This window comes from Hordeum vulgare, chromosome 2H (assembly GCF_904849725.1).
Source record: "Hordeum vulgare subsp. vulgare chromosome 2H, MorexV3_pseudomolecules_assembly, whole genome shotgun sequence".
In the NCBI taxonomy this organism is placed as follows: Eukaryota; Viridiplantae; Streptophyta; class Magnoliopsida; order Poales; family Poaceae; genus Hordeum; species Hordeum vulgare.
In genome coordinates, this window is record NC_058519.1 from 451,733,407 (window position 1) to 451,756,188 (window position 22,782).

General features: G+C 44.5%; 3 protein-coding genes across 9 annotated transcripts; 1 reads left to right on the forward strand and 2 right to left on the reverse strand.

The window, feature by feature from the left end:
- Positions 1-598: 598 nt before the first annotated feature.
- On the forward strand, positions 599-6,446 carry LOC123426607 (uncharacterized protein At1g32220, chloroplastic). Its single transcript, XM_045110476.1, has 7 exons — positions 599-914; positions 1,057-1,150; positions 1,225-1,313; positions 3,687-3,742; positions 4,948-5,094; positions 5,830-5,955; positions 6,028-6,446. Exons 1-7 carry the CDS (start codon positions 775-777, stop codon positions 6,306-6,308), a joined length of 933 nt encoding a protein of 310 aa, XP_044966411.1. The 5' UTR covers positions 599-774; the 3' UTR covers positions 6,309-6,446.
- A 13-nt stretch (positions 6,447-6,459) lies between these two features.
- On the reverse strand, positions 6,460-7,665 carry LOC123426608. Its single transcript, XM_045110477.1, has one exon. The coding sequence runs from the start codon at positions 6,901-6,903 to the stop codon at positions 6,619-6,621; it is 285 nt and encodes a 94-aa protein (XP_044966412.1). The 5' UTR covers positions 6,904-7,665; the 3' UTR covers positions 6,460-6,618.
- A 100-nt stretch (positions 7,666-7,765) lies between these two features.
- On the reverse strand, positions 7,766-11,617 carry LOC123426606 (probable protein phosphatase 2C 39). Of its 7 annotated transcripts, XM_045110472.1 has the most exons (7): positions 11,461-11,617; positions 11,157-11,299; positions 10,918-11,046; positions 10,686-10,756; positions 8,862-10,162; positions 8,510-8,774; positions 7,766-8,084 (listed from the first exon to the last, which is right to left on the reverse strand). In XM_045110472.1, exons 5-7 carry the CDS (start codon positions 10,026-10,028, stop codon positions 7,957-7,959), a joined length of 1,560 nt encoding a protein of 519 aa, XP_044966407.1. In that variant the 5' UTR covers positions 10,029-10,162; positions 10,686-10,756; positions 10,918-11,046; positions 11,157-11,299; positions 11,461-11,617; the 3' UTR covers positions 7,766-7,956. The 7 variants fall into 7 exon arrangements, with proteins under 7 accessions (XP_044966407.1, XP_044966404.1, XP_044966406.1 ...); XM_045110469.1 differs by lacking the exon at positions 10,686-10,756 and having other exon boundaries at positions 11,157-11,243; XM_045110471.1 differs by lacking the exon at positions 10,686-10,756 and having other exon boundaries at positions 11,157-11,290.
- Positions 11,618-22,782: the final 11,165 nt, after the last annotated feature.

The window sequence follows — 22,782 nt, forward strand, 5'->3', positions numbered from 1 at the left end:
TTTTCTCTTCTAGATCATATGTGCACATGTCTTTTCTTGTCTCATCTTTATATTATCTGTCTTGTTTCATCTCTATCATGGTAGTCATGTTTTATCTACTTTTTTTGTTAATAAAGTCCTATGATAAATTGCTCATATTTTCAACAATCAGCCATGACGGGAGGATGGCGTACGGAGGGGGTGGCGGGGCGTGGGAGGGTTTTGAGAGAAAATGAAATGTAACGGGGCGTGGGGATGGGAAAACTGTGCTGCTTTGTGCCACCGACGGGCGGGCCATGGAAGGACAAGCGCGCGTCCAGCCCGTGCGCGCAGCGTTCGTTTCATCTCAAAACCAAACCAAGTTTAAATAGGAAATGGATCAAAAACGGATAAAAAAGGGACAAAGGTTCGTTTCCGCGCGCTCTGAACCGTATGAACGTATGTGTTTTGTCCCAAACGGACGCGAGGAACAGGATGGATCACGAGCTAGAGTTGGCCTCAGCGGCGATTTGATGATCCGACGACTGGGGCCGGTGTTCATGTCGACTGCGCGCGTGTCACATGCTACTCACACCACGTTAGACCACACCAGGCCAGAGCCACAGGAAAAACAAGCGGAGCGAAGCGAGCCACAGCCACCGGAAACGAAACGAGACACACGCCCCACGCCCCACGCCGTTCGCCCACTCCCCGCCCAGCCGTTCCCGTCGCCACCCTTCGCCGACGCGGGGGCAAGAGAAGAAGCGGAAAGAGAGAAAGCGTCCCCCACCCCGCGCGGATCCCGCGACCGGGCCCATGTCCCCCTCGACACTGCTCGTCCGGCCACCGGCGCCGGCGAATCCGTCCCTTCCGCCTCGTCGGTGCGCGCCCGTATCAGCAGCGGCAGCGACGCTCCGCACGTCTCCTGCCGCCTCCTCCGTGGCTCACTTCTCTAGGTTTCTCTCCCCGTCTCCCTCCCTTTCTCACCTGGTTTCTGCTCTCGTCGACCGAGTGATCACTGCAAAATTATGCGTGTAATAATGAACGGGTATTTCGTCTTACTTTGCATTGACACGATTGTCCCTTATTATTACGCAGGCTGCGAACCAAGTGCAGGTTTGCTGCCCCCGGTGTGAGAGAAGATTACTCTTCTACGCCAATCGATGTCGTAGCCGACGTGAAAACAGAGAAGGCATGAACTTGACTACTTGATGTATGTTTCTCCAATAAGATTGGATTTCCTGAAATACTTCCAAATGCTTGCAGATTGTAGTCTTGGGAGGAAGTGGATTTGTCGGTTCTGCTATATGCAGAGCTGCAGTAGCTAAAGGCATTGAGGTTGTGAGTCTCAGCAGGTACATCTTTTCCCTTACCCTTTTTTCTTCTAGAAACACAGTACAAATCACAAACACTACACTCACCCCTATGAACATATGCACCCATGCCCTATCCCTATGAGCATCTCTCGGAGACCGAGATATCACATCTTGAGATTGACAAAGTCACCACAAACGTGTCTCCCACTGAACGAACATCGTCGGAATTCTTGGAATAAATCCAGGAAAATGTGAGCACCCGAGCCAAGTCTAGAATTTGAACCTGGGTGGGCTGGTTCCACCACAAGGAACCATCTGAGCTACGCTCAATTCTTTTTTTTTTTTCTCTTATCGTTTGTACAAACTTTATGTATGTATACCTCTTCCTGCAAAATACCTCAAGTGGGTTGTCCATGTAGTGCACGTTATCAATCCAGCAAATTCATTTTCCAGAGACCAAATTCAAGACACACATCCCATCTGAAGCCTCCCTGCTCAGCACCTTGATCCTTCTAACTCTGTGTCAGATTTTTTTTTTTAGTGAAGTACGACGGGCATCTTAACCAAATGATAGAATCAGGATACAATGAGGTACAGTGGCAGTACAAGCACACACACCACCACTACAGTAGGAGCAACCAAAGAAAAGGAACAACAAGCCCAAGACTCTCCCAGCCAATTACTTAACGAGGAGCACCAACAGTACTGCCAAAGGCATCACTCTGCTGAGCAGAATGGCGAACATCAACACGCCCAGAACACACGACATCGTTGGCCTTAACGCACTAAAAGTACAACCGCCACTAAATGACTGGAAGAACTTGCCATTGGCAAGTTCATATCGGCCGAAAGACATCGGCCAGTCAGCCCACAGCATGACATTTATGTGGAGCCGACATAATTGAAGGGTAACGTGCCGCCAAGATGACACACCAGCACTTTCTGCATCGTTGGCATAGTCGAAATGCCACGTGCAACCGAGACCACCCAATTCACTGATGCACCGTCCGAGTGAACGAAAGGCATCATGACCAAGACCACAGCGCAGGACATTCTCACAAAGCACTCCCTTTCCGCACCGTGGATTGTTGCTGGCATAACCGAGGAGCACAGCTCAGGCAAGACCGGCATTGCAGCTGAAGGGCATCACTGGGTGAGATCACACTTCCACACTGAATGCAAGCGAACCTTGGCATGATTCGACACCTGAAGCAATAAGAAGCAAGCAGCAGCAACCACCTCCCTTTGCCACCACAAACCGCTGTTGCGGACCTCAAACTGGCCATTCACGCTCCGATGAGATGTGTGAGGGATGAACCAACCAACAAGGGATCAGTGGCTCCAAGGCGACGCCTCAAAGAATGGAACAATGTCGTGGACGCTATCATCGTCCAATCCAGAGAAACCGGATCTGAGGCTTTTACCCCTAGAGTACTTAGGGTGGATGAGATGTGGAGGCTTCACGATGACGCTTCCCAGGAGAAATGATGCCCTAAGGCGTCAACGTCATTTGTGCCACGAAAGCCGGCACAGGGCTTTTGCCGTAGTATCACAACTCAGCATCCCCACTGAACCACGCCGTCTGCCAACAATGCCAACCACCACTGGAAGCTCTTGAACTCGCCAGCCTCCAGCCTCCCTTGGTGTCCACACGCCCACCAAGCCCATCACGAGGCCACCCGATGCCGCCACTGTGCTAAATCGGGAGATGCCATACCGGCCATTTCAGATCCATGCTAGCCGCTAGACCGGCCGGATGGTCACCGCTGAAGGAGCCTACTCCCACCGCCGAAGCCATCCTGCTCCTACGGCCAGACATACATGCCGCACACCCAGATCTGGAAGCTCCAAGCCACATGAGACCTTGAGCAACAGCAATGGGCAGCCGACACTTGATCGCTGGCTGGATTTGAGGCCAGAACATCACCTCTGGATGGATTTGAGGAGCGAACACCGCCATCAACTAGCCATCCTAGAATGCTGCAAATACCACCGTACCACTAGAGAGAACTCCTATCACCTTCAGCTGCAGGCCAGCCATCGACGCAGCAGAAGGCGGTGGCAGTGCCGGCGATTAGGGGCATGAGGAGAGGCCTGAAGGCAGCAACGGCGAGAGCCTTCCGCGCGATACAGAAGTTGGTGGAGCCTCTTCCTGTCAGGTAGATAATCAAGGGAATACATATGTAAAATTACTGATGGGATGATACGCTAGTAGGGGGAGCCTTTTCGTGTCAGGTAGATAATTAAGGGAGTGTATATGGGATTATTGCATTCATTGAAGCATAAGGGGGTTTGGTGAAGCTTTTTAAGATAATTGGGATCTATATGATGAAAATAATAATTATTCAGGCTTTATTTCTGAAAGCCTAATCTGCATCCTGTCATCATTTAGACATTCTGTGTTAATGACAGGTCAGGAAGACCGTCTTACTCTGATCCTTGGGCTGATGAAGTTACTTGGCTAGCAGGTAGGATGAGTTGCGACATTAGGCTGAGATTTGGTTTGATCATATTATCTATTTTTCTTGGATAGCTAGTATGCTGAGTTGTAACATTAGCCTGTTACCTTTGTGGTAAATAGATTTAGCTTGATCATATTATCTATTTTTATTGGGTGAACTGTGGACGTGGATTTGGTGAACCTGATTGCACGCGCACCCCTTATGAATAATAAATTCGATTTATTTATTTATTTCAAAAAATGTGTTTTTTTTTGCAACTACAACCTCTGTACCAAAATGTAAGACGTTTTTTGGTTGTGCATATGACATAAAAAAAATCTTACATTTGTTACAGAGGCAGTACATAGTCAATTGGTATACTCACGTATGAAGTTTCACAAAGAAATGGTATTCGTGGATCGTGGTATTCTAGGCAAAAATGACAAAATCAAAGCTATATTAAAAACACTGTTTGATGAATAGTAAGACCCTGATTGTATTTTCTTCACTAAGAGTAGCACGGGTGTCATTTCTTCACGAAACTTCATACGTTAGTCCAATGGTCGACCAAGTTTGATACCCCTAAATTCCAGAATTTTTCAAATTTTTTGTACTAGTATTTTTTTCGAATTTACTATTCATCCATGTTCACCTTGTATTTTTGGATGAACTACTCCCTTACGTCCTCTAGCCCCGAACATCATAGAGTTAACTCTTTATTTAAACCGGAGCTATGGTTTGCTGTTAGGATGGTTTTACCTGCATATTATTTTACATGAAATACACACCTGAGAATTCAAATTACATCGAATGGATTTAATAAGATATGTTCTGGAGTAATAGTGGTACAGTAAGAAGTACACTTTATAGATTAACGTTGGTGCTAAACAAGCAAACATTACATGTATGCATTCTGTTGTGCTCGACTTTTTGGTAAGTTAGTATTACTAGATGATGGATCCTCTTGAAGTAATTGCAAAATAGTTTTAAAAATATATGTATGTACTTAAGACCACTTCTATTTTGTCCTTGGTCCACTCACCTGGCTTATGACGAACGTGTTTGCTTGAGAAGTATTGCTTTAACATTACGCTTTGTATGAACCTCGGTATTCCCCCTTTACCACTTTTTTCCGGTAATGGAGTTACATGCTTGTACTGCATTTCCAAGAGTGTCTGGTATGGTTTCTTTCGTTACTCTCATATTCAGTTAAGTATCTTATTGTTATGCAGGAGATGTTTTCTATGCAAGATGGGAGGACGTACTAGTAGGGGCTACTGCTGTTGTGTCTACCCTTGGAGGATTTGGTAATGAAGAACAGATGAAAAGGATAAATGGTGAAGCAAATGCCATAGCAGTAGACGCTGCAAAAGAATTTGGTGAGTACTTTGCGATTAGTAATGACAGTGATAAGATTATCTGTATGCATCTTTGGACATTTTGTTGGTGTGGCAGTAGTTAATGTGATTCCATGACTGAAGTAAGTTCCATTAAGCAGGCACGTTGAAAGATACTACCTCCGTCCCACAATATAAGACGTTTTTGCAAGTTGTTTTAACTTGCCAAAATATCTTATATTGTGGGATGGAGGGAGTACTAGTTTGATACAATCGGCGGTATGCATTTGGCACCAATAGGATCTTGACTTATGACATCATCCCAAATGGTCCCTTATAAGTCCCATAATTGACAACTCTATGAAATACTTTAGTTGTAGAATCAATTACTCCATGACCACTTGAATTATAGGAATATATAAGAAAACCTGTACCAAACCTGTTTGTTCATTTTAATACCATAACTCCTACATTTACTTCTAAACACTGAACTCTCTGCAACAGTTTTAATTTAGTGAAAACTAAAAAGTGCGCTTTTAATCAGTAGAACTTAAACTATTGGGGGTGCATTTGCTGGAATATCAAATTGTGAGTTATATTGTGTTAGGCAACTTGCTATCGTGGCTAAACCTTTGCAATTAAAGGTTGAAAACTTCAAACGGCGGAGACTTGTCCTTTCTGGAACCATGTTGCCTGGCACTTTAGCTTACTCTTCCTTTTATTGTTTGAAAAATATAAAAGAACCTTACATAAACAGTTTGCTATGTTCGTCTGCAGGGATCCCGAAATTTATTTTGATCTCTGTTCATGATTACAACCTTCCATCCTTTCTCCTTACCTCGGGCTATTTCACTGGTAAGAGAAAGGCTGAATCTGAAGTCCTCTCCAAATACCCATCCTCAGGTTAGATCTCTGCTACTTTATTTTGGTTCATATGCGTTTATCAGTTTATCCAGTCTAACCTTTTTCTTTCAGGTGTTGTATTGAGGCCTGGGTTTATTTACGGTAAAAGGAAAGTAGATGGCTACGAGATACCGCTCGACATCGTAGGGCAACCACTTGAGAAGCTACTTTCGTCTGTCGAAAATTTCACCAAACCATTGAGTGCATTGCCTGGTTCGGACCTGGTCCTCGCACCCCCTGTGAATGTGGAAGATGTCGCCTACGCCGTGATCAACGCCGTCATAGATGACAGCTTCTTCGGCGTGTTCACAATCGAGCAGATCAAGGAAGCAGCAGCCAGTGCGAGAGTGTAGAGATCTGCATATCTGGAAGTACCTTACGGAGTTATGAGGGAGCAGTCATGTTCTTGCAAATCTTCCATAATACTAGTGGATAGCTCAATGCCGAACTCAGTACTGCAATGCTGTGCTTATATAGAGAGTTTAAATGCACTAACGCGGTCCATTCCAAAAGCGACAGTTGTTCATAGCAGGCAACGCTGGTTACATTACTAGGGTTGATCTCGTAATGGCCCATACACAAGTAGCTGAAATACAAGCACAAAAACCATCAGAAGAGCCCCACGTTTATTCTTTAACCTCACACATAACCTCGGTTGCCTCCCTAGTACGGCTTCAGGCAATCGAAGAGGCGGCGGTGATCCGATGAGACGGCTTCCTCCGACGAGCCTGACGCGGGAGACTCGATGGTGGACGACGGTGAGAGGCTGGTCGGCGTCAGGCACTGCCTCGGCGTTCCTGGGATGCCCTCCCCGCGCGCCCGCGCCAGCGCCGGCCGGCAGGCGCCTGTGCTGCCCAGCTGCAGCACCTGCACCTGCGTCTTCTTCTTCTGCTCCCTCCTCACCATGTTGCGCTTGTTCACGTAGTCCTCGTGGATGAATACGTCCATCGACGCCTATCTCTCTCTCTGATTCTGAACTACTACTTCCAAAGTCCTACTGACATAAATGGCCGGAAGGATGGATCACCAACACGAGCACAAACGCAGAGGAAGGAGGCAGTTATACTACGACGGGTGTCAAGCCAAGCACGTCGCTCTCGCCATTTTAACACCTTTTACAAGGCACAGCACGCAAGCTGCCATTGGTCTATGCCAAGTGTGAAGTCCACAACGCTACGAAAAGAAATGCTTGCGCAACTGCATGTCTGCATCCCGAAGCTGGGCAAGCAATAAGCGCGCAGTCTCTGCTTACGGGGAAAGCAATAATCATGCATGCAGGGCTTTCTCTCTCTTTCACTCTTGTGTATTTTGGCGATACCCCATTCTTGTCTCTTGTGAAAAGCTAGCTTAATCGAGACTCGTACGAATTGATGCAGGGCTGTATGCATCGATTGATGCAGAGGCCGGGCTCGTTTCCTCCTTTTCCAAAAGAAAAAAAAAACCTCAGGAATTCGTGGTGTGCATTGGCAGAGTAGACAACGGTGTCTTCCAGGTTGGGGGGCTCTTGGGGCAATGCAGCAACAGGGAAGTCGATCAGAGACCACAAAAAATACTGGAGGCGTGGAAAGATTGGTAGCTTGTGTGATGTGACCAGGATTCATCGCCCCGACCACATAACACCTTGTGGCCGCTAAGCAAATGTATCCCGCAAACTCGACAGGACAAACACACTAGACTGTTTTTTTTTCACAGATGTTCTCTCGGTTCCATGTTATCTTCAGATCACTAAAGTTTCACCATAGATTATGGTAGGTCATGAATCGCAATGCGGAATAAGAGCGGTGATTTTTTTTCGTTACCGCGTGCAGAATTAAGCGGAACAAGTCTCGGTGCACCTTTTGACTTAACAAAAGATATCTGTTCGCACCCAAAATTTCCAAAGGATATACACACATTATTATGTTTATTGACTATCACACCAGAACCCTGAAAAAGATCCATGTCCTAACACCCACAAAATTTTATGCGGCTGGCAGCCTCTTCTTGAGATCGGCACGTCTTTCATATCGAAGTTGATGCGCTCACCGTCCTTCGTGCGTTCCCAAGGATGATAACTATGACAGTCACGTCGTCGTGGTACTTTCTCCTGCTCCCAACAGGTATCCTCATCAACTGTTCAGCTGTTAAAGCTGGCAAGGCATAACAGGAAAGTAGTGAAGAGTTGGTGTTAGTTCTACTTGCTTACAGCTATGGTTCCCCAAAAGGGTTTGCAAAGATGCTAGTTGCAAAAATCAAAACAGTTCACCAAAGTAAATGTATTCTCACACATACTGCCTCTTCAAAAAGGAGGGAGTTATAATTTTTCTACAAGCCTATAAATAGCCATCTGACATCAATGACATACTTTTGAGTTAAAACATGTTTTGTTGTTACTTGGTATCACAGAGCTTTTACTCACTTGACAGGGGTTAAGGGGGTACTTCCCTTCCAATTATAACATGAGAAAGGTGTTTCTACAATTGGGTTGTTCATTACCAATCACAAAGGCAAATGTATTCTATAGACTCTTAATGCTAGTTATTTGTGTATCAAAAAATAAATTTGATGGAGATACCTGCTTCTTTGGCAGCTTTATGTACAACTTGCTCGATAAGATATTTCGCAGGATCGCCAGTTGGATTATCATGCATAAATTGATAAACCAACTGAACAACTTCATCGTTACTGAAGAAATCAAATAAGCCATCACTGCCAAGCACAACAAACAGATCGTCCTCCGTAACCTTGTGACTGAGTGTGTGTGGATTTGTATATACGTAAGGCGGACTGCACAAATTACGAACTCGGAGAATTCCCATGAGTGCATCATTGAACTTTTTCTGCAGAATTGGGATTAGAGCATGGGCATTAGTTAAATCATAAGAATGTCATGAATTTTCATCACATGCTAAAGTATAATATGCTACCTGTTTAAGGTAGCCAACTCCAAAAGCACGAGTGACCTTTAGCTTCCCTTTTACTTTGTTACCCATCACAACTTTAGAGTCATTAGGATGGTCAGCTAATAGTTTTTGGTATTCCAATGGATTTTCAAGCGAGTGGATCTCTGTCAATTGAGTAGCTTTAACTGTATCCATTTCTGCATATGGCATGGAAGCAAGCACAGCTCTACTATCCCCAAGATTCAGAATGCACAAATCTGTTCCCTGAAGAAGCACAACCAGGACACAAGACCCAACTGAAACTAAATCTGGTCTATCATCCATATCCTGTTCAACCATGCATAAGAAATCATTCTCAGCTTGCTCAACAGCAGAAGTGAGGCAATTCAGCACACCAGCTCGAAAACTTTCAGAAAGTTTTACATCTTCATTCTCTGCAATTTCCATGGCTAATGTTAACTCACTTTTAACACCATTCAGGGAGTCCTCTGATGAGCTATATAGGCCATCTTGTTGCTTGATACGGCACTCTAACAAGTATAGGTAATATACTATGTTATCATATAGAGTTACTGCCAGAAAATCAGCTGCATCTCGTCCATTAAATCCGTCATAAATTCCACAAATCAACCATCCATTTTTCTCAGAGCACACAGCTTGGACTCTATCCTCTCCAGCAGCTCCACCAGCCATCTTTACCTCGGTACCAGTCAGAAAATTGGATGATACAGTTGTTGGAGCGCTGGACCTCCAAAGATTTTTACTGATTTCAAATATGGAGCTCTCAGTTGATGCAGGGCTGCCTTGTGAGGTGGACAGCAAGTCTAACCTTGACATAGATGGAGAAGAGACGATTTTTCTGAAAGAATTTGGAGAATCTAGTTCTGGTAAAATTTCTTCCCCAATAAGACCCTTGCAAATATTCGTATTGGCCAGTGTGAAATTTGCACTAATTGCGGCACCAGATAAACAAGTAAATGAGCCATTTCGTGACTTCATCATGGCATTACTTTCAAACCTCATCTGGGGAGAGGTGTCATGCTCATCACTTTCAAGAGGAAAACTCTGATAAGAATTGCAATGATAGCCAAAGCTTACGCTGAGATTACTACAACTCCTGACAAGTGTCTCTTCGTCCTCAGAGCTGATGCTGTGATCAGTGTTGCCCTCATAAAACAAATCATCCACCATCTTCTCTATGGAAGTATTGACACCAATAAAGGTATAATATTTCTGACAAACTTTGCTTTTGAGTTTCTGATGCTTACTCAAATGCCATGCCAAATACAGTTGCCTTTATACTTAAAAGGAAATGCAAACCAAACCTGCAATATTAAGCCAAACCATTAGCTAAATGCAGCGCAAATAATTGTAGTTAGCACAAACATGATAAAACAGCTGCAAAAATATATTTAAACGAAATTAAAACACTTGTTTCAGCAATACTGGAAGATTATATTTTATTTTAGTACATACCAACCGGCTACCCAACATCGCACATATATTTTTATTCTTTTGAGGGAAGTGATGTAATTGATGATGACATATTTTTTATATTTTTTTGAGGGAAGTGATGCAATTGATGATGGTAATACCATGGTTTTTGTAGTTGATAAGTACTTTGGTCTCCTATATACCTTTATAGGTAAATCTGACCATACTTCCATCAAAATTTAAGATGGGAAAGAACATTATCCCTCAACATAAATGCTGCGAATCAATGAGAAAGAATCATATGCATCATGTATTACTACTAGTCTTTTGCAATCTCGTGAATATTTATCATGACTACAATTCTACAAACAACCACTATGTGAGAGTTGAGTTGTATGAGCTGTGCCTACTTACCAAAGATGTGGCGTGATTTAATATAAGCTAGCACGGACGATAGGACACACATGTCGAAAAATTCTTGTCAACTGAAAATACCACATCTCATACGTCACAAAATTTAGCAAGGCATACCGTCACGTTATTAATTTATTTTCGCTCTAAATAAAATGGATAAAGAACATCCTCGGGACCCTGTAGAGGAACAGTAACCTGAAGCTCAAAAGGCGAATGGGAAGTGAGCAATAACCTGAAGCGAGAAGGGATTATTTCTATTTAAGCAGCGATCCCGCATGCGACACGGCAGGACAGGTTTATGAACTTCGCCGCAGCGGCTATGACCGGTGTTTCCACAAGAGCTAACCTTCTTGGACTTCACCTATTTACCACAACAACAACAAGAGCAGAAGAAGAAGCCGGCTCGTGAGAAGAAGGAACAAGTAAACCAAACCAGAAAAGACAGAGAGAGTGCAGGCGCATGATACGCACAGATGCATCCATCTAAGTTCAGAGAGATGGGAACCGGGCCAGGTGATGCAGCCCCTCCTCTCCCCTCATCCCTGAACCCAATCCAATCTGCGATTAAAAACCCAAATTGGCTCCTAGGTAAAAAAATCCCGTTCCTGAAGGCCCTATCACACACACACACACACACACACACGACATGAATCAAGAACCAGTAAACAGTAACACACGGGAGGAAGAGAAAAACAGATGAGCTTGCATGTACGGGCGTATACAGAACGCGGGACAGAGAGGAGGGGGGAGATGATGATTTTGAGGATTCATTCACCTTCCTGGCGACCCGCGGTCCAGGACGAGCAGAGCTGGGGCGGGGCGGAGGAATGGCGAGCGGGAGGAGCAGGGAGCTAGGACGAGACGGGTGTGGTGTGGTGTGGTGGATGGGGGGAATTGGGAGGAAGGCGTGGGCCGAGGAGAATATAATGGGGGTGGTGGGCGAGAGAGGAGGACTGGAGGGAGGGAGGGAGATGGAAGCAACGAGCTCAGTGGTTTTATTTTTTGTTTTTGTTTTTCGGATCTGACTGTTTCCGGAGAATTGGATATGCCAAATCTAACCGCGTCCTTTTCCGCATCCTCGCGCCACAATCTCGTTTTCTCGTTTATTTTGCCCTTTTCCCCTTTTGCAGGTGGCTCGCCTTTTATTTTCCTTTGGCTTTTGCTTTTTGCCATTTTTTGTTGGCTAAACCTCGTCCCTTGATTTTCTGGTTTTTTATGAACGTCACCTGTTTTTCGTGGCCACGGCCGATGATCTCGGAGAAAAATACTAAGATGGCATGGCAGCAAGGAAAAAAAAATGTTTCCATTTCGCGCAAAAATCAATAGTTAAGTTCTCCAATGGCAATTATTTAGAGTAAAAGTGAACACGCTTGTGAACTATTCACAATTTGAGTTCCAACGCAAAAATCAATAGTTAAGCTCTCCAATGGCTGAACACGCTTGTGAACTATTCACAATTTGAGTTCCAATGCTGTTTTCTATTTATTTTTAATAGAAACACCGGGTATAAGATCTAGACATATATGTATACACAAATATCAGTTGAGGTTAGTATTTTTTTTAATCCAAGGTATTGAAGTCCATATTGCGTTCTACTTTCTTTGTTCACAAATATAAGATGTTTAGGATGCACTATAAAAGAGATTGCATTCTACACACAACTTCTCCCGTCCACGAGGTTCTGTGATTCTGGCGGTCTCGTCAGCACTATGGAAGCTCACTATCCCACGTAAACCTTCGATCTTTTGTTGACCGCTACTTCATGAAATCCTGCCCCTAAAAGGCATACTCGCCAACCCGCACATTGGTGCAGTTGGGCCCTGTCCTATTTTCCATTAGAACTCTGAAGATATTCATCCCTTTTCTTTGAGTGTATACATGCTCAAGGTCTGTGGAGGCGATTAGGCTTGAGCGGACTCATTTCTTCACCGAGCGAGGTCGACTGTCAGGTTCGGTGATCATGGAACATATTTTGTTGCTTCCCGACTCGTCGCTTCCCATTATGCCAGGCCTGAACATCAAGCATATCATAGTTGTTTGCTCCTGGTTCCTTTGGTGGACTCTCCGTCAAATAACTCACAATGAGCCATTCCAACCGATTGATAGGTGGCATATGTCAGTTCTGGCCTTCTGGCCATTATCAGTAATTATCATAAAGCTTTCATGAAAATCTCAGCTATTGTAGAGCAAAGATGGTCCAGGCCGGAGCCAAAGTTCACTGAACTGAATGTTGATGCAACATATTTCGCAAATGTAGGTGGGGGTGCAACAACAGCGATCTTAAGAGATGATAAAGGTACTTTTCTAGCTGCCTAGTGCAATTATATTCCGTATGCGGCGGATGTCGTTACCACTGACGCTATGGCAATGAAAGATGGATTAAGTTTGGCAAGGAATTTGAGGTCTTGAGAGGGTGGTGACAAAATCTGATTCCCAAGAACTAATCAAATTTTGTAGTAGGCAAACTAGATGGTGGGATGCAACGGCGGCTATCTTTGCAGAGTGTGTTGATATTGGTTCAACCATGAGGGAGGTCGAATTTAAGCATTGTTATCATTCGGCTAATCAAGCAATGCATGTGCTAGCCAATTACAGTTTTTGTAATCAGTTTTCTAGTGTTTTGGACTAATGAGTCACCAGATTGCCTGGTTAGTAAGCTCATAGACGATGTATTTTTGATGTGTGATTAATAAAGCCAGCCATGATGGCTTTTTCTAAACAAATATTTTTTGGATATTTAAATATGAACTAAATATGTTGAAATGAATAAACAAATATACTAAAACATGTGTGTATACATCTGATTCAGGAAAAAGTTACTAACACTTTATATTACCTTTCTAAATTATACTTGTTTTAGATTTGTCTGATATAGATATATTCAACATTAAAACGTGTCTAAATACATCCGGGACTAGAAAAATTTAATATAAGTAATTTGGAACGGAGGGAGTATTTGTAAACACACGTTAGAAGAGAGGTTTAGTGTGTTGACTTATGAAGATTTAATTAGACTTATTTCGTATCAAGAAAAATGTAGATTTAGCCATTTGGTATACTAGCAATAGTTGTCTTTGAGGCTCATTTTATCAAGATGTAATTTTATAAGATTTATAAAATGCTTTGAAGTGTATTTTGTTCAATCTAGGGCCTAAATTTATATACCACACCAGACCTATTATTTTTCCTATGACTCTCACATGTTGTGGGTCAATGCTAAGTTTTATACATATTTATAATTTTTCTGATGTTATCATCCTTATTTCTTATCATTTTTATGCACTATACGATTTTTTTGTGTTGCATACAAACTATGAATTTAGTCAATAATTTCTATGTCTTTTATGTTTGTGGATGCATGAAGCGAACTAAGAAAAATATAAGAAAAATCATATAATCTTTTTCCATCGATGGAGGAGACCTACCAAAAGTGGGACTAGGGGCGCATGGGGCCCATAGGGATCCTGTCCTTGGGTCTCATGTCTCTCGCTACATATTGCCTCAAAACCCTTTCTCAAGTTATCATGCAAATTTTTGCTGTTGCAACCTCGCAATGTGAGAAAAATCTTATCTACAACCCTTGTAGGTACTCCACCGGAGCGACAATTCACCGACATCTTCACTAAGAATATCCCACTGAGGTGTGAGTAGTTCATACCTTGGATACTTGTTTACATTAGTAGCTACATACCATCATCTCTCTCCATGCTTCGATACAATGATCACATGAACTGTTTGACATGAGTGTAATTCATATAATGTATTTTTTTCAATGATTCTTGATCGTGATATTTGCAAATGGTTGATAAGACTACTTCTTAGGCATATGTGAAAATGTACATGTGATGGTAGCTAATTTTATGATCTAAATGGACTTTATTGTACTTGAGATACCTGACAATGACAACGTGTCTGCCATTCTTGGGAGGCCTTTTTTTAAATTCACACGGGTTGTTATTGATTGCAAGAAAAGTAAGGTTACTAGTATGTTAATGGGAATGAACATATTTCCATTTTGCAAAGAAAGTTTAAAAGATAGTTGGAAATTATTATTCCTAGAAGGCTATGACTCTCACTATTGGTGAACTTGAAGCCATATTCCACCCATCAAAAGAAAATATCAAATTCTTATGATTGGTGCTATCCAATTTAAGGCAACTTAAGTGTAATTCAAGGTTTGTAGTGTTGCAAAAACTGAAAAAGTTTGATAATTAGGCTGTTGGAATTATGCCCTAGAGGCAATAATAAATGTATAGTTATTATTATAATTCCTGTATCAAGATAATAGTTTATTATCCATGCTATAATTGTATTGAATGAAGACTCATTTACATGTGTGGATACATAGACAAAACACCGTCCCTAGCATGCCTCTAGTTGGCTAGCCAGTTGATCGATGATAATCAGTGTCTTCTGATTATGAACAAGGTGTTGTTGCTTGATAACTGGATCACGTCATTAGGAGAATCACGTGATGGACTAGACCCAAACTAATAGACGTAGCATGTTGATCGTGTCATTTTGTTGCTACTGTTTTCTGCGTGTCAAGTATTTATTCCTATGACCATGAGATCATATAACTCACTGACACCGGAGGAATGCTTTGTGTGTATCAAACGTCGCAACGTAACTGGGTGACTATAAAGATGCTCTACAGGTATCTCCGAAGGTGTTAGTTGAGTTAGTATGGATCAAGACTGGGATTTGTCACTCCGTGTGACGGAGAGGTATCTCGGGGCCCACTCGGTAATACAACATCACACACAAGCCTTGCAAGCAATGTAACTTAGTGTAAGTTACGGGATCTTGTATTACGGAACGAGTAAAGAGACTTGCCGGTAAACGAGATTGAAATAGGTATGCGGATACTGACGATCGAATCTCGGGCAAGTAACATACCGAAGGACAAAGGGAATGACATACGGGATTATACGAATCCTTGGCACTGAGGTTCAAACGATAAGATCTTCGTAGAATATGTAGGATCCAATATGGGCATCCAGGTCCCGCTGTTGGATATTGACCGAGGAGTCTCTCGGGTCATGTCTACATAGTTCTCGAACCCGCAGGGTCTGCACACTTAAGGTTCGACGTTGTTTTATGCGTATTTGAGTTATATGGTTGGTTACCGAATGTTGTTCGGAGTCCCGGATGAGATCACGGACGTCACGAGGGTTTCCGGAATGGTCCGGAAACGAAGATTGATATATAGGATGACCTCATTTGATTACCGGAAGGTTTTCGGAGTTACCGGGAATGTACCGGGAATGACGAATGGGTTCCGGGAGTTCACCGGAGGGGGGCAACCCACTCCGGGGAAGCCCATAGGCATTTGGGGGGGTCACACCAGTCCTTAGTGGGCTGGTGGGACAGCCCACCAATCCCCTATGCGCCAAGGAAGAAAAAAATCAAAGGAAAGAAAAAAAAAAGGGAAGAAGTGGGAAGGGGGAAGGACTCCCTCCCACCAAACCAAGTAGGACTCGGTTTGGGGGGGGGGAGAGTCCTCCCCCCTGGCTCGGCCGACCCCTTGGGGATCCCTTGGACCCCAAGGCAAGGTCCCCCTCCCTCCTCCTATATATATGGGGCTTTTAGGGCAGATTTGAGACGACTTTCTCACGGCTGCCCGACCACATACCTCCATAGTTTTTCCTCTAGATCGCGTTTCTGCGGAGCTCGGGCGGAGCCCTGCTGAGACGGGATCATCACCAACCTCCGGAGCGCCGTCACGCTGCCGGAGAACTCTTCTACCTCTCCGCCTCTCTTGCTGGATCAAGAAGGCCGAGATCATCGTCGAGCTGTACGTGTGCTGAACGCGGAGGTGCCGTCCGTTCGGTACTAGATCGTGGGACTGATCGCGGGATTGTTCGCGGGGCGGATTGATGGACGTGAGGACGTTCCACTACATCAACCGCGTTCTCTAACGCTTCTGTTGTACGATCTACAAGGGTACGTAGATCACTCATCCCCTCTCGTAGATGGACATCACCATGATAGGTCTTCGTGCGCGTAGGAAATTTTTTTGTTTCCCTTGCGACGTCCCCCAACATAGGCATGATCACTCCCATTGGCAAAAAAGAACTTCAAAAGGTGCATTTTTTGGAACAATTTATCCTATAGCAAACATTTTTTGTTGTTGTTTCAGTTAGGTTTCAATGGAGTTTTGAGTAGTTTTTAGAAACTAATGCCATGGCAGTAAAATATGATCATATGCTCCTATGGGTGTCAAAATGAGTTGAAAAATAAAAGTGCCCCAAATATAGAAAATTACCATTGAATTTTTTTAATAAAAGAGAGGTATGGGAACCTGGGGCCACTGGTGCCAGTCCTAGGGAGGGGGTCACACGGCCACTCCTAACTGGTCATGTGAGCGTGTGTGGCCTACCTAACACCTTGAGGCCGAAATAACTGTTTTGACCTTAATAGTAAACTATAGCACAAAATGAACCGTGTGTGAAACTATTTCACGACCTGAGACTTTTAGCAATGCCAGAGACCGTGGCGTTTCTTCTCCACATAGAAACACCGAACCCGTTTGTTTTGGTACTCCACATGGAAAAGCCAAACCTGTTTGTGTTATTGCCCCACATGGAAATGCCAGGGCTTTTGGTATTAATGCCCTTGCTGCAAACGCCATGTACCGACGGTGTTGCTTCTCCCGACCCCAACCAAGGTAAAAGAAACCCACCAGCCCGCAGCACTCCTTCTATCTCCCCGATTCATCCCCAATCCACCCATCGTCGCCGGCCTCCTGTCCTCACAATCCCTCCCCAATCCAACCGCCGTCGGCGACCTCCACTTCCCCACCACCGAGCGACCTCCTCTCCTCCATCCAGCCACCACCAGAGACCTTCCTTCCTCCGTCCTCAATGGTGGCGCCCCGTCTCTTCCACCCATGGGTGAGGCGGGAGAGATGGCCATGGATGCGGCAGCTGCCATCGCTTTTCCGGTGACCAAGATCCGCGGTCGTTCTACACCAACCTACTGCGGAGTTGTGCTGTGGAGGCCGATCCGGTCCACCCCCTCCTTCAGTATCAGCGGAACATGGCAAATGGGAGAGCTTACTTTCTGCTACGCGAGAAGGGTCGGATCGTTTGCGGCAAGGGGTCAGGAGAAGCAACACCATGGTACATGGCGTTTGCAGCAAGGGCAGCAACGCCAAAATACTTGGCGTTTCCATGTAGGGCAGCAACACAAACAGGTTCGGCGTTTCCATGTGGAGCAGCAATACAAACGGGTTTGGCGTTTCTATGTGGAGAAGAAACGACACGATCTACGGCGTTGCCAAAAGGGACAGATCGTGAAATAGTTTTAGACAGGGTTCATTTTGTGCTCTAGTTTAAGGATAAGGTCAAAACAGTGATTTTGGCCACACCTTGATACGTCTCCAACGTATCTGTAATTTGTTATTGTTCCATGTTGATATATTATCATTCTAAAATACTTTTGGGGGTATTTATTTACGAATTTATATTTTTTTTAAGTACTAACCTATTGAGCCACTGCCCAGTGCTAGTTGTTGTTTATCTGCATGTTTTTCACTTTTCAAGTTTTTCATACCAAACAAAGTCCAATTGCCCTGAAACTTTTTGATGATTTTTTCTGGATCAAAAGAAGACCAACGAGCATCGGAATAAGGCTGGAGGCCTCATGAGGGGCCGACAAGACAACGGGCGCGGTCTCGGGGGCACCCCGATGGCTTGTGCCTCCCTCATGGCCCTTCCATTTCGTTCTTTAGCTTATAAATTCTCATATACCCTAAAATCATCAAAGGGAGTCCCGAAACACTTTTACGCCGCCGCAAGTCTCTGTTTCGATGGGAGGCCATCTGGAGCTCCATTTCGGCACCCTACTGAAGGGGGGATCGATCATGGAGGGCCTCTTCATCAACCTTGTTGCCCCCACGATGATGTGTGAGTAGTTCACCACAGACCTATGGGTCCATAGTGAGTACCTAGATGTAAATCTCTCTCTGTTTGATCTTCAATACAGTGATCATCGCATCATCGCTTTGATCCATATGATGTAATTCTTTTGTGCGATGCGTTTGTTGGGATCCGACGAATTGTGGATTTATCTTCAGATTATTCAAGATAAATATTTGAGTGTTCTTATGTGCATGATTATGATAGCTTTGTAATTCTCTCTGATCTATTGAAATAGTTTGGCCAACTAGATTGATATTTCTTCGGTGAGAGAGGTGCATTGTGGTAGGTTCAACCTGGCGAATTTCTATATCCTAGTGACAGAAGGGTGTTGGGGAACGTTGCATGGGAAACAAAAAATTTCCTACGTGCAAACACGATCTATCCATGGTGATGACCATCTATAAGAGGAGAGATTGGATCTACATACCCTTGTAGATGCTAAGAGGAAGCGTTCAAGAACGCGGTTGATGTAGTAGTACGTCTTCGTGATCCAATCACGAACCGTCCTGCGATCTCCCGATCAAGTGCCGAACGGACGTCACCTTTACGTTCAAAACATGTACAGCTTGGTGACGCCTTCACCTCCTCGATCTAGCGAGCGATGGTGAAGTAGCAGACCGAGTCCTCCTGCAACACGACGACGTGGTGAGGTGTTGGTGGTGACAGCTCACCATGACTTCGTCGTGGAGTTTTGGAGGAGAGAAACTATGAGGGAGAGAAGCTATGCATGATGAACTTAACAACTTCGAGCGCAATCAAGTTTGGTAATTAGTGCCAAGGCCAACAGAGGAACATAATGTCATTGGAACCAAATGGATCTTCAAGAACAAGCAGGATGCAAATGGTGTTGTCATTCGAAACAAGGCAAGACTGGTGGCGCAAGGCTACTCCCAAGTCGAGGGTATTGACTACGGTGAAACCTTTGCTCCTGTCGCTCGTCTTGAATATATTCGCATGTTACTTGCTTTTGATTCCCATCATGACTTTAAATTGCAACAAATGGATGTGAAGAGTGCTTTTCTTAACGGTCCTTCAAATGAGTTGGTATATGTCAAACAACCCCCGGGGTTCGAGGATCCCAAGTTCCCCACTCATGTATACAAACTCAGGAAGACACTCTATGGTCTTAAACAAGCCCCACGTGTGGTATGAGTACCTTACTGAGTTGTTGCAAGATCGTGGGTTTGAGATTGGGAGAATTGATCCCATTCTTTTTACTAAGAAGGTCAAAGGGGAGTTGTTCATATGCCAACTATATGTTGATGATATTATATTTGGTTCTTCTAAAAAATCTTTCAATGAAGAATTTGCTGCACTAATGACCGAGAAGTTTGAGATGTCGATGATGGGAGAGTTGAAATTCTTTCTCGGGTTTGAAATCAAACAAGGAAGAGAAGGAACATTCACCAAACAAGCCAAGTACACTCAAAACATGCTCAAGAGGTTCGAGCTCGAGGACGTCAAGCCAGTCAAATTTCCCATGCCAACCAAATGCAAGCTCGACAGTGATCCCAATGGTAAAGCTGGGGATCAAAAGGTATATCGCTCCATGATTGGATCCTTGCTTTACCTTTGTGCATCTAGACCCGATATCATGCCGAGTGTGGGAATCTGTGCACGGTTTCAATCTGCACCAAAGGAAATCCACTATGCGGCAGTCAAATGAATCTTTCGATATTTCGCTCATACCCCAAACTTTGGCTTATGGTACCCCAAAGGAGCAAGCTTCAGTTTAGTAGGTTACTTTGACTAAGATTGGGCTGGCGACTGTGTTGGAAGGAATTCAACCTCGGGAGGATGCCAATTCCTTGGTCGTTCCTTGGTAAGTTGGTCTTCGAAGAAGCAAAACTGTGTGCCACTTTTTTCCACCGAAGCTGAGTATGTAGCTGCTGCAAGTTGTTGTGCTCAAATATTATGGATGAGGCAAACTTTAAAAGATTACGGTGTCACTTGTGACAAAGTGCCTCTTCTGTATGACAATGAGAGTGCTATCAAGATATCCCTTAATCCGGTGCAACATAGCAAGACCAAGCATATTGATATACATCATCATTATATTTGGCTCTAGATGTAGGCATGGACATAGGGGGGTGGTGTTCTCTCAATGAACTTCTCCTCACCCTATTATGCATAAATTGATCAAGTCTTTCACATTATCCATTGTTGATGGCACTTGTGCTTAAAGACGAGTTGTGGTCATGAACCCAAGGATAATTATTCGCGGTGTCATACCACTTGTCTCAAACATTGGTGGCTTCGGCCACCGCCCTCTCTCCGTCAGAAGATTCGGTTTTGCGTTCCACAGTGTACATGTTGCTTCTTATCCTTGTTTGGGTTTTCTGTCTTTTTTCTTAACCACTGGCATTGTTCAAGTCCTTTCTATTGTCGAGGAGACTAGAGCAAGTTTTCCAGTCAGTTTTGACAATAGGGGCACGGTACTACCGCCCCCAGCACGGTAGTAAAATTTTGCTACCGCTGGGAGAGCGGTACTACCGCTGGCCAAGCGGTACTACCGCCCCCAGCACGGTAGTAAATTTTTACTACCGATGGGCGAGCGGTACTATCGCTGGCCAAGCGGTAATACCGCAATAACAACGGTACTACCACGCCGCCACGACCTCACGGGTTATTTAAAGTGCAGGGGAGGCAATTTTTCTCCTTTACCCATTCATCCCAAGGTTTCTTCTTTTGTCTCTCTCCTCTCTCAATTTGCTGCCCAAGGGACTCGCCGAATCTCCATCTCCGACCACCCTTCTCCGATTCCGATTGGTGGGATCCTCTCCCATGTGCCATGGACCTCGGTACTGCCCCTCTTTCCCTTCGTTTTTGCTTAGTTTTTGTTGAATCTAGGGTTAGGGGCATGTATATGTTCTTTTCTTCATGGCACCCTATCCTCTTCCTAGAGGGATTGGGGAGTTCTTGGGTAGTATATCCTTCTTGTAGTGGGGTGTCTTGTGTGTTGGGATGCCCAGTAGTTCCAGATCCGAGGTTTTGTTTCGGAGGATTAGGGATTTTTTTTGGTTTCATGGAACTGACGGATCTGGCACTCTGCCTCCCGTGCGGTACTACCGCTCAAGCAGCGGTACTACCGCTGTCAGAGCGGTACTACCGCTGCCAGGGCGGTAGTAATTTTTACTACCGCTCGAGCAGCGGAACTACCGCTGCCAGAGAGGTAGTAAAATTTTACTACCGCTCCAGCGGCGGTACTACCGCTACCAGAGTGGTAGTAAAATTTTACTACCGCTCCAGCGGCGGTACTACCGCCCTTCCTTTAGCACACACATTGTACCCTCTCCTTGTTGGGCTTTTCTGTTGATTCTTGATCTTTGCCTTGACATCTTGTGTCCTTTCTGTTGTGTTTGCTTTTTGCGTATCATAGGTGGTGCTTCCAGGCTCTCTAACCCACCTCGGGATGCGAGCACCAAGCGTCCCCGCTCATCAGATGTCCCCGAAGGTTCTAAAGCACCCAAGCGCAATTTCAAGAAGACTGCTTAGAAGCCCAGGAACACTGTTGACTGGAATACCATGCCACTTGCAGAGTTTCAGCTACGCCGAAAGGTCAACCCCTACAGCAGCAATAGGGAACAGTTCCCTGGAGGTGAAATGTTCTGGAATAAAGACCAATTTCTTATTTTTGAAGACGTCATCAAAACGAAGAAGAATATGTATGTTCCAGCGCAGTGGATTGATATCAACCATCTGAAGAAAGACCTTGCATACTTTGGTGATGCTCTGTCCATAGTGGAACAACTTCAGATTGAGGAGCTCATCACTTTTTAGCAAGATTTTGATTACGAGATAGTGGCACACTTCTTCGCTACTGTTCACTTCCACACTGATGACGACCGCACCATGACCTGGCTAAAAAATGGGGAAGTACCGTCTGCTAAGTGGAAGGACTTCATGGATCTTCTGCATGTCCAGGATGAGGGGCTTCACCACCCAGTTGGCTTGTCCCCACATGCTAACCCTACTACTATAGCCAAGGAGAAGTTGCTACCATTCTATATTGTGAAGGAAACCCCATCTGGTGAGGTCTCCTATGTTATGAACCCTTTTCTGGATGTGATGCACTGCATTTTTCGCAACACCATGTTTCCTAGAGTTGGCAACAAGAACCAGGTCCACTCATACCTGGTAGATATGCTTATCATGTGTCAAAAGGGGCGGAC

Coding starts and splice junctions, on each gene's coding strand:
- LOC123426607 (XM_045110476.1), top strand. CDS start 775: ATGTCCCCCTCGACACTGCTCGTCCGGCCACCGGCGCCGGCGAATCCG. Junction 915..1,056: donor TCCGTGGCTCACTTCTCTAG/GTTTCTCTCCCC, acceptor ATTATTACGCAG/GCTGCGAACCAAGTGCAGGT. Junction 5,095..5,829: donor AGACGCTGCAAAAGAATTTG/GTGAGTACTTTG, acceptor GTTCGTCTGCAG/GGATCCCGAAATTTATTTTG.
- LOC123426606 (XM_045110475.1), bottom strand. CDS start 10,028: ATGGTGGATGATTTGTTTTATGAGGGCAACACTGATCACAGCATCAGC. Junction 8,775..8,861: donor GAGTTGGCTACCTTAAACAG/GTAGCATATTAT, acceptor CCAATTCTGCAG/AAAAAGTTCAATGATGCACT. Junction 8,085..8,509: donor TAAAGCTGCCAAAGAAGCAG/GTATCTCCATCA, acceptor ATGCCTTGCCAG/CTTTAACAGCTGAACAGTTG.
- LOC123426608 (XM_045110477.1), bottom strand. CDS start 6,903: ATGGACGTATTCATCCACGAGGACTACGTGAACAAGCGCAACATGGTG.